The sequence below is a fragment of the Thalassophryne amazonica genome, chromosome 6 (assembly GCF_902500255.1).
Source record: "Thalassophryne amazonica chromosome 6, fThaAma1.1, whole genome shotgun sequence".
In the NCBI taxonomy this organism is placed as follows: Eukaryota; Metazoa; Chordata; class Actinopteri; order Batrachoidiformes; family Batrachoididae; genus Thalassophryne; species Thalassophryne amazonica.
The window spans coordinates 66,442,306-66,458,246 of NC_047108.1; the positions used below are offsets into that span (position 1 = coordinate 66,442,306).

The 15,941-nt window shown below is 43.3% G+C and overlaps 2 protein-coding genes across 3 annotated transcripts in view; both read left to right on the forward strand.

The window, feature by feature from the left end:
- The first annotated feature begins 1,193 nt into the window (after window positions 1–1,193).
- On the forward strand, window positions 1,194–9,456 carry rpl10a (ribosomal protein L10a). Its single transcript, XM_034172369.1, has 6 exons — window positions 1,194–1,278; window positions 7,863–7,934; window positions 8,013–8,093; window positions 8,717–8,865; window positions 8,939–9,111; window positions 9,254–9,456. The coding sequence occupies exons 1-6, from the start codon at window positions 1,274–1,276 to the stop codon at window positions 9,422–9,424; spliced, it is 651 nt and encodes a 216-aa protein (XP_034028260.1). The 5' UTR covers window positions 1,194–1,273; the 3' UTR covers window positions 9,425–9,456.
- A 2,626-nt stretch (window positions 9,457–12,082) lies between these two features.
- phf8 (PHD finger protein 8) overlaps window positions 12,083–15,941 on the forward strand; it is a 40,552-nt gene continuing 36,693 nt past the window's right edge. For both annotated transcript variants that reach the window (XM_034172370.1, XM_034172371.1), the window contains exons 1-2: window positions 12,083–12,386; window positions 12,956–13,229. In XM_034172370.1, the coding sequence (XP_034028261.1) occupies window positions 13,132–13,229 (98 nt within the window). In that variant the 5' untranslated portion in view covers window positions 12,083–12,386; window positions 12,956–13,131. The remainder of the gene's footprint in view (window positions 12,387–12,955; window positions 13,230–15,941) is intronic.

The following is a 15,941-nucleotide window of genomic DNA, read 5'->3' on the forward strand; positions in this document are numbered from 1 at the left end:
TGCGTGTTTAATCTGGCAAGTTTGCTACATTTTTCTTGCAAATTTGCTGCTTTTTTTCTCACATACGAGGGCTGTCCATAAAGTAACGGTCCTTTTTATTTTTTTCAAAAACTATATGGATTTCATTCATATGTTTTTACGTCAGACATGCTTGAACCCTCGTGCGCATGCGTGAGTTTTTCCACGCCTGTCAGTGACGTCATTCGCCTGTGAGCACTCCTTGTGGGAGGAGTCGTCCAGCCCCTCGTCGGAATTCCTTTGTCTGAGAAGTTGCTGAGAGACTGGCGCGTTGTTTGATCAAAATTTTTTCTAAACCTGTGAGACACATCGAAGTGGACACGGTTCGAAAAATTAAGCTGGTTTTCAATAGAGCCTGAAATGTGGAGGTTTTCAGCTTGAAACAGGCTGACGACGGCGCCTGAGAGCGCTGCGCGACGTCTCGCACCGTGGGAAGTCCTTAAAGCGACAGTATCACCTCAAAATCTCTCATCAGCTGTTAAAATTTTCACCGAAAACCAGCTTAATTTTTCGAACCGTGTCCACTTCGATGTGTCTCACAGGTTTAGAAAATATTTTGATCAAACAAAGCGCCAGTCTCTCAGCAACTTCTCAGACAAAGGAATTCCGACGAGGGGCTGGACGACTCCTCCCACAAGGAGTGCTCACAGGCGAATGACGTCGCCGACAGGCGTGGAAAAACTCACGCATGCGCACGAGGGTTCAAGCATGTCTGACGTAAAAACATATGAATGAAATCCATATAGTTTTTGAAAAAAATAAAAAGGACCGTTACTTTATGGACAGCCCTCGTATTTGCATGTTTATAATCTCGAAAATTTGCGTGTTTAATTGTGGCAAATTTGCTACTTTTTTCTTGAGATTTGCATGTTTTTAATCTCGCAGAATTGCGTGTTTAATTGTGGCAAATTTGCTACTTTTTTCTTGCAGATTTGCATGTTTTTAATCTCGCAATTTTGCTTGTTATTGCTCGTAAATTTGCACGTTTATTCTCGTATATGTGACTTTAAATTCAAAAATTTAATCTCCTTTTTTTCCTGTCTTTGAATGGCCCTAATACGCCGTCGTACTAATACGCCATCGTAAATATCTGATGCTTATTTTATCTTATTAAATAAGTATACGTTTTGCTTACTGTTTTTATTTTTTTACATTTCCGCGCATTTTGATGACGTTGCTCGTAGTATTTATATGACGTAATTTCCTGTAGTTCTTCCTTTTCAGCGAGCAAAAGGGGAGAAACGACACCGCAGAAATGAGGTTAGACGGAATTTTTTTTTATCATTAACTCCTATGTAAAGTAGTTTTATTGAATGTGTACCTTTATGGCGAGTGGTCTATGACAGGTTTTTGTGCGCTACTACTGTTCACAGCACGTAAGCACCGTAAACCTGGAGGTTGGGCCGGTAGTTTGGCGGCGGATTAAACCACGTTAGTTTTGCGATCTGTAATCCGTCGTCATCCACCTATTTAAACTCACTTCGGACAACAAGATGGTGTTATAAGTGGACGCCAACAACACCAGCTCATCCCAGTTTTAGTATTTTAGCATTGTGATGTTTCCTAACTAGCTCTGTGACGTGACGTGGCAAAAAAAGCCTTAAAAATGAACCATTGAAATATGTTTTTTACTGTTTAAAGTAGACCTGCATTGAAATAAATGTGGTCAGATTTCAGAAAGAAATAGCTGATATGTATTTATAAGACCCTTGTGAATGCAGTAAAGTAAATCTGTAAGCCCAAATTTGTAATTCAGTGGAGAAATCTTAGTTTAAAAATGACAAATTTGCAGCTAAAATTTAGCCCTCTGTGAAAACAGTTTGTACAGCCGTATCATTTCCATGACGTCAGGGACAAGACGACGCGCTCCCACCTTCAGTCCGATCCCGCATTGGGACCGGTGAGGGATATCCGTGTGGACACTATTCGAGAAATTCAGCTGGTTTTCGGTGTAAAGTTTAACGGCTGATGAGAGATTGTGGAGTTTCTTTCGCTTTAAGCACAGCCCACAAAGCGGATCTGCGCGGCGCGGTCGGAGGTGGCCTCTGTCTGGCTGTTTCGAGCTGAAAACATCCTAATTTAAAGCTCTGTTCACCCAGGACGTCGTCAGAGAACAGAGAAGTTTCAGAAGCCGGCATCAGGAGTTTACCCGGACATTCCACTGTTAAAGGAGATTTTTTAATGAAAGAACGTGCGGACGAATTTGCCGAGTCGGATCCGTGATGACGTGGCAAATCCGTCTGCGCCGCGACATGAAAAACACCTCCGTGTTGAAAACCATTTGTAAAATTCAGGCGGCTTTTGATGGCTTTCAACAAGTGAGTATCTGAGAAATTGTTTAACAGCTTGGGCATGTTCCAACTTGTCCGTTAAGGTTTCCAACGGAGGTGTTTTTCCTGTGGCGACCCCCGCGGTCGGGTCCGGCCCGACATGCGAATCTGCCCTCACGTTCTTTCATTACAAAATCTCCTTTAACAGTGGAATGTCTGGATAAACTCCTGATCCCGAATTCTTCTGTTATCTCACGACGTCTTGGGTCCATGAAGCCTGAAATGTGGAAGTTTTCAGCTTGAAACAGCGAGACAACGCTGCCTCGGAGCGCAGATCGCCGTCAGGCGCCGTGGGCCATCCTTACGGCGACAGTAAAACTCCAAAATCTCTCATCAGCCGAAAACCAGCTGAATTTATTGAATGTTGTCCACTCAGTTGTGCCTTACAGGTTTTTAAAAAATGTTTATTAAACAAAGCAGCAGTCTCTGAGCCATTCCTAAACAATGAAAAAATCGACGAGAGGGTGGGCCACTCCTCACTCAAAGACTGCCCACAGGCGAATGACGTAACCGACAGGCGTGAAAAAAACTCTCGCATGCCCACGAGGGTTCAAGCATGTCTGATGTAATCACACGTGATTCCAATCCATATAGTTTTTGAAAAAAATAATAAGGTCCGTTACTTTTCTCACAGACCTCGTGTACACGTCCTGGTTTCAACATCCAAAAGTAAGCTGCAATGAATGTGAGATACAGATCTGTGTGCTCAGATCAGCAACGACATCGACAGCGGGCGCCGTTCTTCCTCTCCCGCTCTCTGCCTCCGCTGCGCTTCTTAAATCTGCGGGCTCGTTAACCGCCGATGCGGGCCACTCACACCGCCCGTGTCTGCTTTGCAGCCGGTGTTGTGCCAGATTCAGCGCACAACACCGGCATCACCTCTCTGTCTACTGAATGGAGCTGCAGCACACTTGGCACAAGTCCTGAGATTACGCTCGCTGTTTCAATGCGAAGCGGCCGGTACACCTGTTGCTGCAAGGACAGACTTCTTGTGGCAAAATCCACAGCACCGCACGTCTCGACAATTGGAGCCCCAGAGCTCCATGGACGCTGAGAGAGGTTTATATATTTTTAATGACTGGGATTCTTTGCGGGTCTCGCCTCCATATCCCGCGATGGTACCGGAGGCGAAAGACAGTAGATTTTCATTGCGACACCACTCAATCAAACGAGCGTATGAAAAAGTCCCCCAAAATAATTTTCAAGCACAAGTAAAAGAAATGTGTACTCACCAAACGTGCCGCAAGACAATATGAAGTTTTTAAAAAAGTAGATCCTTCCGTATAAGACAAGAAAAAGGTGCAGATGCAAACTGACGTAAATCCACAAATTACAGTTGGCGCGCAATGCATGCTGGGAGAGAGGGTCTTCTCCGTGATGTCTCGGCAGCGTCCATGATGAGAGGGACAGTTTTGCGGAGGGCTAAATGTTAGCTGTAAATTTGTCATTTTTAAATGAAGATTTCTCCGTTGAATGACAGATCTGGGCTTCCAGATTTACTTTACTACATTCAGAAGGATCTTATGTGTAAATGTAAGTCATTTTTTGGTCCAAAGATCTGACTGCATTTATTTCAATGCAGGTCTGCTTTAAGTCTACAGATTTTAAAGAAAATAAAATCTTAAATCTATGTACTAACTGTTGATCTAACATGTTTTGAGGGTGTATTTTTTTAATGCTTCTTTCAAACAGTAAACTACATATGATGGTGGAGTTTAATGAATTAAGCACTGAATTTATAGACTATTTTCATTACAGGTGCCAGTTAAGATCTCTACATTCCTTAATGCCAGTTATCAAATAACTGGCATTAAGGAATTATTTCACTGTGTTTACACTGGACTGCACCACTCACTCACTCATCTTCAACCGCTTACTCGAGTTAAAGCCCCGTTTACACACAGATGGTAAGAGCTCCCGGAAGCGTCCCGGAAGAGTTTTTGGCCGTCTTAAGGATCACACGCCGTTGTTAACGCCGGCACTAGGTGGCGTGGTTTAGTTCCGGCTTTACCGGGAATCGCTCCCGGAATTATTCAACATGTCGAATAATTCCGGGAGCGCTCCTGGAGACCTCCCGTGACGACGAACAACGGCGTGTGATACTTTTTAATCGCCATTTCATCCTGCCGCTTCCTGTAGTGCCGCAGTTCTCGTCGCGCCGCGATGACCAATCAGGGACTGAATATGTAGTGACGTGGAGATGTCTGGAGTTTGACTGAAGATGTGAACATGTCCTGTATCTGTACCTGTGAGCAGGACTTATGTCTCTTTTGTCCTTTATTTTACAATCATGACAGAGTTTTTGGAGCGAGCAGCAGCACCACAGCAGCGTGGAGCGGAGATTCTTTTAAATTTTATATTACGTGCGTGCGTCCTGGAGATTATTTTACTTATTAGCTACACAGCTGTATAATAAAGCAACTGGTGACTGGCTTCTAAACACAATTATGACAGAGTTTTGGGGGGATAGAGCGAGCTGCACCCCTGCAGCAAACAGCAGCGGGGAGCGGACTTTCTTTTTTCTTTCTTCTTCTTTTTTTTTTTTTTTTACGTGCGCGTGAGCGAATCGTCTGTAGAGAATATTTTATTGATTAACTACACCGATGTATAATAAAACAAATGCTTTTCTAAACACAATGATGACAGAGTTTTGGAGCGAGCAGCAGCTGCTGCCTTTTCTTTTTTCTCTACGTGCGAGCGCGAGCGAATCGTCTGTAGAGAATATTTTATTAATGAATTACACAGATGTATAATAAAACAAATGGTGACTGGTTTCTAAACACAATTATGACATAGTTTTGGGGGGGAAGAGCCAGCTGCAGCAAGCAGCGGAGTTAAATTTTTTGTTTGTTTGTTTGTTTGTTTACATGTGCGCGCGTGAACGGGACAGTTGATCCTCAAACTGGGTCCTGCAGAGGCGGAAGGAGCGCTGAAAGCGGCCGTCACCCAGACACAGCTCCTGGAGCAAATAATGATACTCTCTGTATTGGGAGCTTTCCACAGCAACTCGCTCCGTGTGATCAAGGTCCGTCATAACTTGACTGACAACCGGAGCCGGCGAGCTCCGCCCCTTTCCACCGCAAAAACAGCCGGAACTACCGCGAACTTCGGTCTACATACTACTCGTGGACAAAACCGTCTGTGTGTAAACCAGCCCTAAGGGTCGCAGGGGGGCTGGAGCCTATCCCAGCAGTCATAGGCTGTGAGACTGGACAGGACACCAGTCTATCACAGGGCCATGTACGGACAAACACATTCACACCTGCACGCACACCTATGGACAATTTAAAGTTTCCAATCCCCTAACCTATCATTTATTTTTCGTTCCAATTAATCTATTATGAAATGAAAATCAGGGTTCTCCCCAGAAATGTGTAGTATAGCAGTGCTGTTGCCAGTTATCACCTGAGGCAGCGCACATTGCACACCGCAGGGGGGTAGGTCCTCCAGTAGAGGACGCTCTAGCATGTTTACTGTTTCAAGTACAACTGGAGGGCATTTCCTGCAGCTTCAACCTTCAGTTTTCTCTAAATATACAACTTAAAGGCTCCTTGACACTTGCACAAATTTAATCCCCACACTGGTAATCACAAGTTGTCTAATGTACGAGGTCTGTTAGAAAACTATCCGACCTTTTTATTTTTTTTTAAAAACTACATGGATTTGAATCATGTGTGCTTGCATCAGCCAAGCTTGAACCTTCGTGTGCATGCATGAGTTTTTTTCACGCCTGTCGGTTGCGTCATTCACCTGTGGGCAGGCTTTGAGTGAGCACTGGTCCACCCCCCTCGTCGGATTTTCGTTGTCAGGAAAATGGCTGAGCGATTGGAGCAGTGCTGAATCAAATTTTTCTAGAAACTATGAGAGACAGCCAGGTGGAAACCATTCGGAAGATTCAGACGGCTTTCGGTGAAGATACTCTGGGCGTCACACAGATTAAGGATCATTACAACCAGATTAAAGATGGCCCACAGTGGCGCAGGGTGCGCTGCGCTCCGAGTGGCCATCGACAGGCTGAAACGACCAGATCATTTAGAAAGTGAAGGCTGTGTCGATCCGGGACGTCGTCTGATTACCAGAGAAATTGTGGAAGAGGTGTACATCAGCACTTTTGCGGCACATTCCACTGTTACAGGAGATTTTGTAATGAAAGACGTGCGGAGGAATTCGCGGATCGGCACGGAGCTGCAATGGCGCACAACAAAAAGAACGTCCGTGTTGGAAGTCTCACAGGACAAGTTGTGACATGCCCAGTTGTTACACAATTTCTCGGCTACTCACTCGACTGAAAAGCCACCAAAAGCCATCTGAATGTTCCGAATGGTTTCCACCTGGCTGTCTCTCACAGTTTCTGGAAAAATTTGATTCAGCACTGCTCCAATCGCTCAGCCATTTTCCTGACAATGAAAATCCGACGAGGGGGGTGGACCAGTGCTCACTCAAAGCCTGCCCACAGGCGAAAGACGCAACCGACAGGCATGAAAAAACTCACGCATGCGCACGAAGGTTCAAGCTTGGCTGATGCAAGCGCACGATTCAAATCCATATAATTTAAAAAAAAAATAAAAAGGTCGGATAGTTTTCTAACAGACCTCGTTAGAAAACTTTTTTTTTAACTTCAAAATGTAGTAATAGTAATCCGAAATTAATCTTGATATTAAAACACATTTGTAAGAATTTTAAAGTGGTGAAGAATTTAAAAGCATAGATTATCAGTAGCTCCAAAGCTCCTGCCAAAACTAGGAAAACTCAGAAGTGAGTGAAGGTTTCAGGTTGATGAATTAATGTGCCATAGATACTCCTTTTGTTCCATTTGACTTGATACTGAGAATTATTATTTTTTGAGATTGTTGAATTGTCATTTTCTTTAATGTGTACTTTTCTGAGCCACAGTGAATGTTTTTGGATTAAAGTCTGGTAGCACAATACAAGTTTTGTGAAAAGACTGGGGTGGTAAAATTGACGCTGACCCAACAAGTTAAACTTTTTTTGGTGCATAAATAGACCTGGAAATGCACCAGAATGCATCTGAGATTTCACATTTTTCTGGGGGAGAACCCCCAGACCCCCCACCAGGAGCTTCGGGCCTTTGGCCCTTGCCAAAAAATTTCAGGGGTTTTTTGTTATTATTATTTATTGCTGTCTATTTTTAATTCTTTCATTTTCTATGCCTGCTTACACCAGTCATGGGTCACAGGGATAGGGCGAGGTACACCCTGAATAAGACACCAGTCTATCGCAAGGCCAAAGAATCACTAGTTCACCTTACCTACATGTCTTTGGAAGTCTGAGAAAGCCAGGGCACCTGGAGGGAACCCATGCGACACATGGAGAACATGCAAATGCCACCCTACCACAATATTTATTAATTTTAATTGGTTTATTTATTCCTGTCTGACAGCACACTGAAAGGTTTTGTGCTGTGGACAAAACAACACACTTGAAGCCATTATCTTTAACCCTGACTGTGACACTGGCAATAATAACAACTTTATACTACTTTGTTTTCTACAGTAAGGTTTCAAGGGACACGCTGTATGAAGCTGTGAAGGAGGTCCTGCAAGGCTCTGTTGCCAAGCCAAGGAAGTAAGAAGATAAACACACTGCAATTAAAAAAAGAAAGAAATGTAGGAAATGAATCATAACTTGTTGTACCTTTTGTAGGTTTGTGGAGACCGTGGAGCTGCAGATCAGCCTGAAAAACTATGATCCCCAGAAGGACAAACGTTTCTCCGGCACTGTCAGGTTTGGGCTTTGACTGTTCCACCCAACCTTTTCCTTGTGTGCATCCAGCCCTGTCTGATTAGTAAATGGCCTATTATGTGGCAAATAAATAAAAAATAGCTGAGTATTGAGAAATCCAGACAGGCCAGGAGCAGACATGGAGAAGTACTCTGGGTAGTCTGACTGAGCTGACCCAGGCTTAGCTGGTGGAGGCGAAGCAGGCGGACCTCTACCCTGTGTCTTAAAACATGAGGGGAGGCTTTGGGGTCTGAACTGCTAAGTTCATGTTCTCAAGCCGATCTGTTATGTTTCCAGTGAGGACGACTACACGGTGGCCACCATATTACCATATTTGGCCATATTGTGTAGCTGTTCCTGCTACATGGGGAGCGGATGGGCATGTCCTTAGCGTTTTGAAAATGTAGTGCTTTGTTTCTTTCATTTAATCCACAAAATCTGAGTTTAAATAGTTCCTGATTTAAGTGGTTGAGCTCATCATGTCTGCTCACTTTCACCCAGCCAGATACAAAGAGGCTGCTGATGTCACAGAGTTGTCTGTCTCTAACCGAGCTCTGACTTGGTGCTGGTTGAAGCCCGTGGCTGTGTATTAGAGCAGTATCACTCACCACTCTGTTAAAATGCAGGCTGAAGACTCTCCCCAGGCCAAAGTTCTCAGTGTGCATCCTGGGAGACCAGCAGCACTGTGATGAGGCCAAAGCCGCAGACCTGCCACACATGGACATTGAAGCTCTTAAGAAGCTCAACAAGAACAAGAAGCTTGTTAAGAAACTTGGTATGATGTTGCTTTATATCATGATTCCTTGATGTGGTTATACATGTTTGTGACTCGTTTATCTCTCTCTCAGCTAAGAAGTATGATGCCTTCCTGGCTTCAGAGTCTCTCATCAAGCAGATTCCACGTATCCTGGGACCAGGGCTCAACAAGGCTGGCAAGTTCCCCTCTCTGCTCACCCACAATGAGAACCTGATCACCAAGGTGGATGAGGTCAAATCCACCATCAAATTCCAGATGAAGAAGGTGCATTCAACAGAACTAAAACATTTTTACTGCATGTGCTATATTATTTTTTTGTTTTGCATCTTTACTTGCTGATGTTACTGTGATTATTGAGTGGTCTGATCTGAGCTTACAGTGTCAGACGTTGTGTTCTCCCTTGTAGGTGCTCTGTCTGGCTGTGGCTGTTGGACATGTGAAAATGACAGAGGATGAGCTGGTCTACAACATCCACCTGGCTATTAACTTCCTGGTGTCGCTGCTGAAAAAGAACTGGCAGAACGTGCGTGCCCTCTACATCAAGAGCACCATGGGCAAACCCCAGCGCCTCTATTAAATTGCAGCTTTTCTAATAAAATACAGGAGTTGATTGAATATTTTACGGTTTTCGGTGTTTCTGTAATCAGCTTTTTTTTTTTTTTTTTTACTGTCTTTTGGTCTTTCATACTGAGATAAAAATGCCATAAAATATGACAAATGATTGCACTTGGATGTGTGGTAGAGAAATTCTATTAACATGGAATTGGGTCACAGAGATTACCATCCTTTATGTTGGTAACTGTTGATAATGTGTCTATAATTGGGTTTGAATTGGTTATATTTTACAGCAAAATTCCTTTTGTAGATGTCAGTGTGGTGGCCATTGGATTTGCACTTGCTTCCGAAACAAGGTTCTTGGTTCAAGTCCACTCTCAAATGTGGAGTGTAGTTTATGGGTCATATTGTTTATGTATGTTTGTACACGCTCTTGTAAAAATGTTTATACAATGTGACGTAGGCGGCTGTGTTTCCAAAATAAGTACCCTGTGGAGAAAACGGGGGGGGGGGGGGGGGGGGTCACTTTAAGATTTTGTGCATATACGATAACTCTGGAAAGTATTCACGGCACTTCACCTTATCCACATTTTAAGTTATAGCCTTTATTCTGAAATGGGATAGATTAGTTTTTTCCCCTCAAAATTCTACTCAACACTCCCATCACAAGTGCATGTCAATCAATCAATCAATCAATTTTTTTTTTATATAGCGCCAAATCACAACAAACAGCCGCCCCAAGGCGCTTTATATTGTAAGGCAAGGCCATACAATAATGATGTAAAACCCCAACGGTCAAAACGACCCCCTGTGAGCAAGCACTTGGCTACAGTGGGAAGGAAAAACTCCCTTTTAACAGGAAGAAACCTCCAGCAGAACCAGGCTCAGGGAGGGGCAGTCTTCTGCTGGGACTGGTTGGGGCTGAGGGAGAGAACCAGGAAAAAGATATGCTGTGGAGGGGAGCAGAGATCGATCACTTTGTTTGTGCATGTCAGCACAAACAAAGCATGAAGTCAAAGGAATTGTCTTAAGGCACAAGTCTGGGGGAGGGTACAGAAACATTTCTGCTGCTTTCAAGGGCCCAGTGAGCACAGTGGCCTCCATCACCTGTAAATGGAGAACGTTTGGATCCACCAGGACCCTTATCAAGTTGGCTGCCCGTCTAAACTGAGCAGTCTGGGGTGACCAAGAACCCGATGGCCACTCTGTCAGAGCTCCAGCATTCCTCTGGAGAGAGGAGAAACCTAGAAGGACAACCATCTCTGCAGCAATCAGGCCTGTGTGGTAGAGGCCAGATGGAAGCCACTCCTTGGTAAATGGCACATGGCAGCCCACCTGGAGTTTGCCAAAATGCACCTGAAGGACTGAGTCTCGGACCATGAGAAACAAAATTCTTTTGTGTGATGACACAAATATTGAACTCTGGTATGAATGCCAGGCATCATGTTTGGAAGAAACCAGGCACCATCCCTGAAGCCAGGTGGCAGCAGCATGCTGTGGGGATGTTTTTCGGTAGCAGGAACTGAAGACTAGTCAGGATTGAGGGAAAGATGAATGCATGTGTAGAGAGTCATCCAGGATGAAAACCTGCTTCAGAGCGCTCTTGACCTCCGACTGGGACAGCGGTTCATCTTTCAGCATGACAATGACCCTAAGCACACAGCCAAGATATCGAAAGAGTGGCTGCAGGTCAACTCTATGCCCTTGAGTGGCCCAGACCTGAATCTGATCGTACATCTCTGGAAAGATCTGAAAATGGCTGGTCCTACAGTATCTGCCAAAGCTCGGTAGCGAGCCTAAGATGCCCCGTCTTACCCAGGTGTCATCTGACAGAGCCTGCTCTGCCTCAGTGGTCAACCTGGCCTGCACGGTTCTGCCTCTGGCAAACGCTGGTTTCTCAGGACCCCGGCCAGCCCGTCCCCCAACTCGCTCTCGAGCCCCCTCAGCACATTCAGTCTTCCTGTCCATTACCCAGTGAGATTGGGCATTGTGTCAGGCCACTGTTTGTTTTTTAAGCTAAGCACTATTGCCACTAGTGTGAGCACGTGGTGGTCAGGCCGTGTAATAGCACAAAACGTATGGAACCAAATTTGCATGGCAAATAGAACACAATGGCAAATGGGAAGAATGATCGATATCTAGCGCAAGCCACCAATCAAATGACCAGGATCTATTTAGGTGGTATATGAAGTTGGATTAACGTTTGTCAGCTTGACACTGGCAAGTGAACAGTGCTGCTCGACTCCTGCATGCATGTCCTTCTGTTGCCCAACGTGACATAATGAAATTTGCTTAAAAAGCAATGTATTTCAGTGATGTTCGTGGGGCTGCAAACATGTTTTTCTGATTCAGGGTTCGCATGAAATCAACAAGGCACAAGGAAACATGAGGAACTGATTCTATACGTTCGTGTTTGTTTTGTCTGACAAAAATATTTTTTTTCCAAAAGCAAAATGCGCACCTTGTCGGCTGATGTCTGCCGAGTCCGTCTGAAAGTATCAGGAGAACTTTGCCACTGCTTGCATGTTTTGACGGATTTAATGGGATTTTTGGCTGTCCACGCTTGCAAAATGTAATCAAATTTATATTGGATATGCCCCCCTCGAAAAAACAAACAAATAAATCCCATGAGAAGCAAAAACCAGAAGCCTCTGTGCCAGTTTAAGGGGTTTTGTTGTGACTGTGACGGAGCTCCGGTTTATGGAGTGACGTCATCTCTAGCTTTGAAATGGCGTGAACGCGTTACAGTTTGGTGTTATTTGTACACATTGAGCTACTTTAGGTCGCTTTAGATTCATGTTTTAGGCTCCATTGTCAGTTTCTGAAGTTGGTCTTTATATCTGACCGTAATATGTATGTTCATCTAAAAGCTGGTAAAGCATATTGTTAATAGTTGATGATGCGCACAGAGGCCGCGGATGCCCCGGGTTTGCGTGGGGATTGTACCGGATTTGCACGCATGGCCCTGCCGCGGCAGTGTTACGGTGAGTTGTTAAGTATTCGCATTACTGGCTGGTACTTTCTTGTTTAATGTGTACGGTGCGCCTCACTTTTCCTTTTTAATGCCTTTTGTCTTCAATTGAAGACTATCTCGGTAAATGTTTACGTTAGCGTCATCTACATTGTTGGCTAACACTAGCTTAGCATCACAGCGTCCAGGCCCGAGGCGTAATGTGTGTTTACATACGGCCAGTTAACGCTACCAATCGTAAGACATTGGCCAACATAGCAAAATAGTTAAAACGAGTTGAAAAATACAAGATTTATTCGCGTTATTTCACCGCGTTCCGTGGAGTAAACATCTAACTAGTTTTAACACTGGCGTTAATTTTGCCGAAAACCAACGTTTGTTTTTATTAGCCAGGTAACGCTAACTAATCAATTCATTAATTTACAACTAGTTACCATCATTCTAAACCTCTTACTCATTTATGTGAAAAGTGTCAATTATTTATTATTCATCCTTTTAAGAAACCATGTATTAGATATTTGTGACTGAAACTACGGGTTTCCATCCATTCATAAGTGTTCCTCTGTTTCTGTATTTCAACAGGTTTCTGGGTGAATGCTGTTGAACATGTGTTTTACAAGAGTTAAACAGTGAAGTGCCAGAGATTTTTCTTTTATTTTTATTTTTTTTAAGTACTTCAGTTTGAGCTGTCTGTTGTTCAGACTTGGACTCATTTAAGTGGATTATAAGTACACTCAGTTTGTTTCCATACACTCATAATGGCATCAGTGCCGGTGTACTGCTTGTGTCGTCTGCCATATGATGTGACACGCTTCATGATCGAGTGTGACATATGTCAAGACTGGTTTCATGGAAGGTATGTTTTATTTACTGTGTGCATAATAATTTTCACGTTGTGCGACAACTGTGTATTTGTCATCTTGGTTGCAATATTCTAGGGCTGTACTTGGTACAGGAGCCATTGGTGTTGATCCCATTTACACCGAACATGAAAATACAGTTTTGGTGATGAGATTAAATGCAACTGAAATGCTTTTAGGACAGATTGCGGTCCAGTTGACCAAACCACCTCCAGGAGGGATACATTGTTTCCATGTTGAACAGAAATGATGCATTTCAAATCCACACAGAGGAAGTATGTGGTCAGTACCAAATGGTCACCACAACTTTTTTTTTTATTTTTTTATGACCCTCTTGTCCAACTGGCTAAGTGCAGTACTTGTTACCCGTAACGACAATCTGCCGGAAATAAAAAAAAAAAACAATTTGACAGTGCATACTGGGTTCACAACTGTCCCATCTGCTCCCATCAGTCTTGACTACGCTTCTACATTCAAACCATATCTAGATCATCCCCATAGTTGAAGAAGCTGCATAAATCAACATTCTTCACTGTCTTTATCTTTTAAATTCCAGCTGTCCAGACTGCTTCTTTCCCATGAAATTAAAAGACAAACAACAAAATAGCACAGCATTGTCGATGGCAAACAACTTTTAAGAAATTGCTTTATTTTTGGTGCAGTCAAAAGAAAGGAGCATATAAGGTCACAGAGACACAGTGCTGTGTAAATAAAATTTTATCTTGATACAATCTGGAATTATACCACTGCAAATGTGTTTTATATTTTGTGTGTATATACAGGGTTCTAGCTAGCGCAAACTTGCATTATGACCCGTTATGCTGTAATTTTGGACCAGTACGCTTATTTTCAATACAGCGTCTGTAATCAACCGTTTCTGCAGCGCGACTCCAGTTTGAAATGTGAATCAAAGCAATGCTTCGATTCAATGGCTCGTGGCTCTTTGATTCACTGCTCTTCAGAAGCGGTAAGTCCGCTTCTTAACCCCTCTGAAAGCCATTAAAATATCACGTCGCTTTTGTGTGGATTAGAGTCACTAACTGGGACTCTTGTCTTGTTGGAGTCAAGAAACGAGAATCGTCCTCCATTTTGCCACAGCTCCAAACATTGTGCGGCTCTCTGCTGAGACAGAGTCCGCTCAGAATTAATAACTTCAAAACGAATTGCCACTTTAAATAAAATGACACCTCTTACAAACGTTGCAATACAGACAATAAACTACAATCGACTAAAATGTTTTTTTTCCTCCCAAAATGAGATGTCCTCCATTCTTTATAAACCTGACCTGCAGCAGAGCTGCAAGAGCTTAGCTCATAGGTATGGAAAGACATTCAGTCTGAAAGGAAAAACTAACAGATTTTATTTGTGTTTATGTCCAGAGATCAAGGATCCACCATGTAGTTTATTATGTCCAGAGTTTAAGGATCCAGTAACCAACTTCATATTTATTTACTTTAAGACTCAATAAAATGTTGTTCAATTTCAATTTAATCAGTTTTATAAAGCGCCAAATTACAACAAAGGCCGTCTCAAGGTGCCTCACACAGAACAGTTCAACATAAAAAAATTTAAATAAATAAATAAATTCAAATAACAAAATAAAAAAACAACAACAAAATAAAAACTACTCATAAGAAAGAGAATAAAAATAGGTGTTAAGTCTTGACTTAAAAATGTCCACAGACTCCGACTGCCTCACTGAGGGCCATGTACTGGCCAACCCAGAATGAGATTGCCCACTCAACAAACTTCCCCAGCCTACTGGACATGATAAAGGAACTTGGGCTGTCGTACCTGGCTTTTCCCCTTTGGGTACCCCTAGAATGGCCAATTTTTATCTTGAATTTTCAAATGCTGCCCCCCTTCCACATTACCCCTCGACATTACCACTACGCTAAAATTTTATCCTAGCTAGAACCCTTTTATCTGTGTATATATATATATTTTTTCTTTGAAACGAAAACATCCCTTCATGAACAGCGACATGACGTCTCCTAACCGGGCAAAATATTGATGAATATTGAATTTTCAAAAGCTTCCCCCTTCCGCACCACCCGCCCCCCCATGGTCGCTTTGCTCCCTCGACATTACCACTACGCTAAAATTTTATCCTAGCTAGAACCCTGTGTGTGTGTGTGTGTGTGTGTGTGTGTGTGTGTGTGTGTGTGTGTGTGTGTGTGTGTGTGTGTGTGTGTGTGTGTGTGTGTGTGTGTGTGTGTGTGTGTGTTCATAAGTCTTCTAAGCACAACTCCTGAACTGTTTGATGGATTTGTCTGAAACTTCATATAAGGGTAGCAAACCATATGAAGATGTGCATTAAGGAAAATAATTCCAGTCTGACATCTCAAAAGTGAGAGAACTGGAATTTTGTGTTTGATGCGTCATGTGACTATTCACTGTTCACATGTGACGTGTGCATGCACATGCCCTGTTTCACCCAGACAGATACAAACAGGGCATATACATGCACACGTCTGTGGTTAAACTATGCGTATGCCTGTTTGATGCTTAAATCTAGGATTCATCCATATGTTCATTCTTCCATCCATTTTCCACACCAGCTTGCTCCAAGTAATGGGGGACTGGAGCCGATCTCAGCAGTCATAGGGTGTGAGGCAGAGTACACCCTGGACAGGACACTAGTCTGTCACAGTGCCACATAGAAACAGACAAACGCATGCACACCTACGGACAATTTAATCGATCCC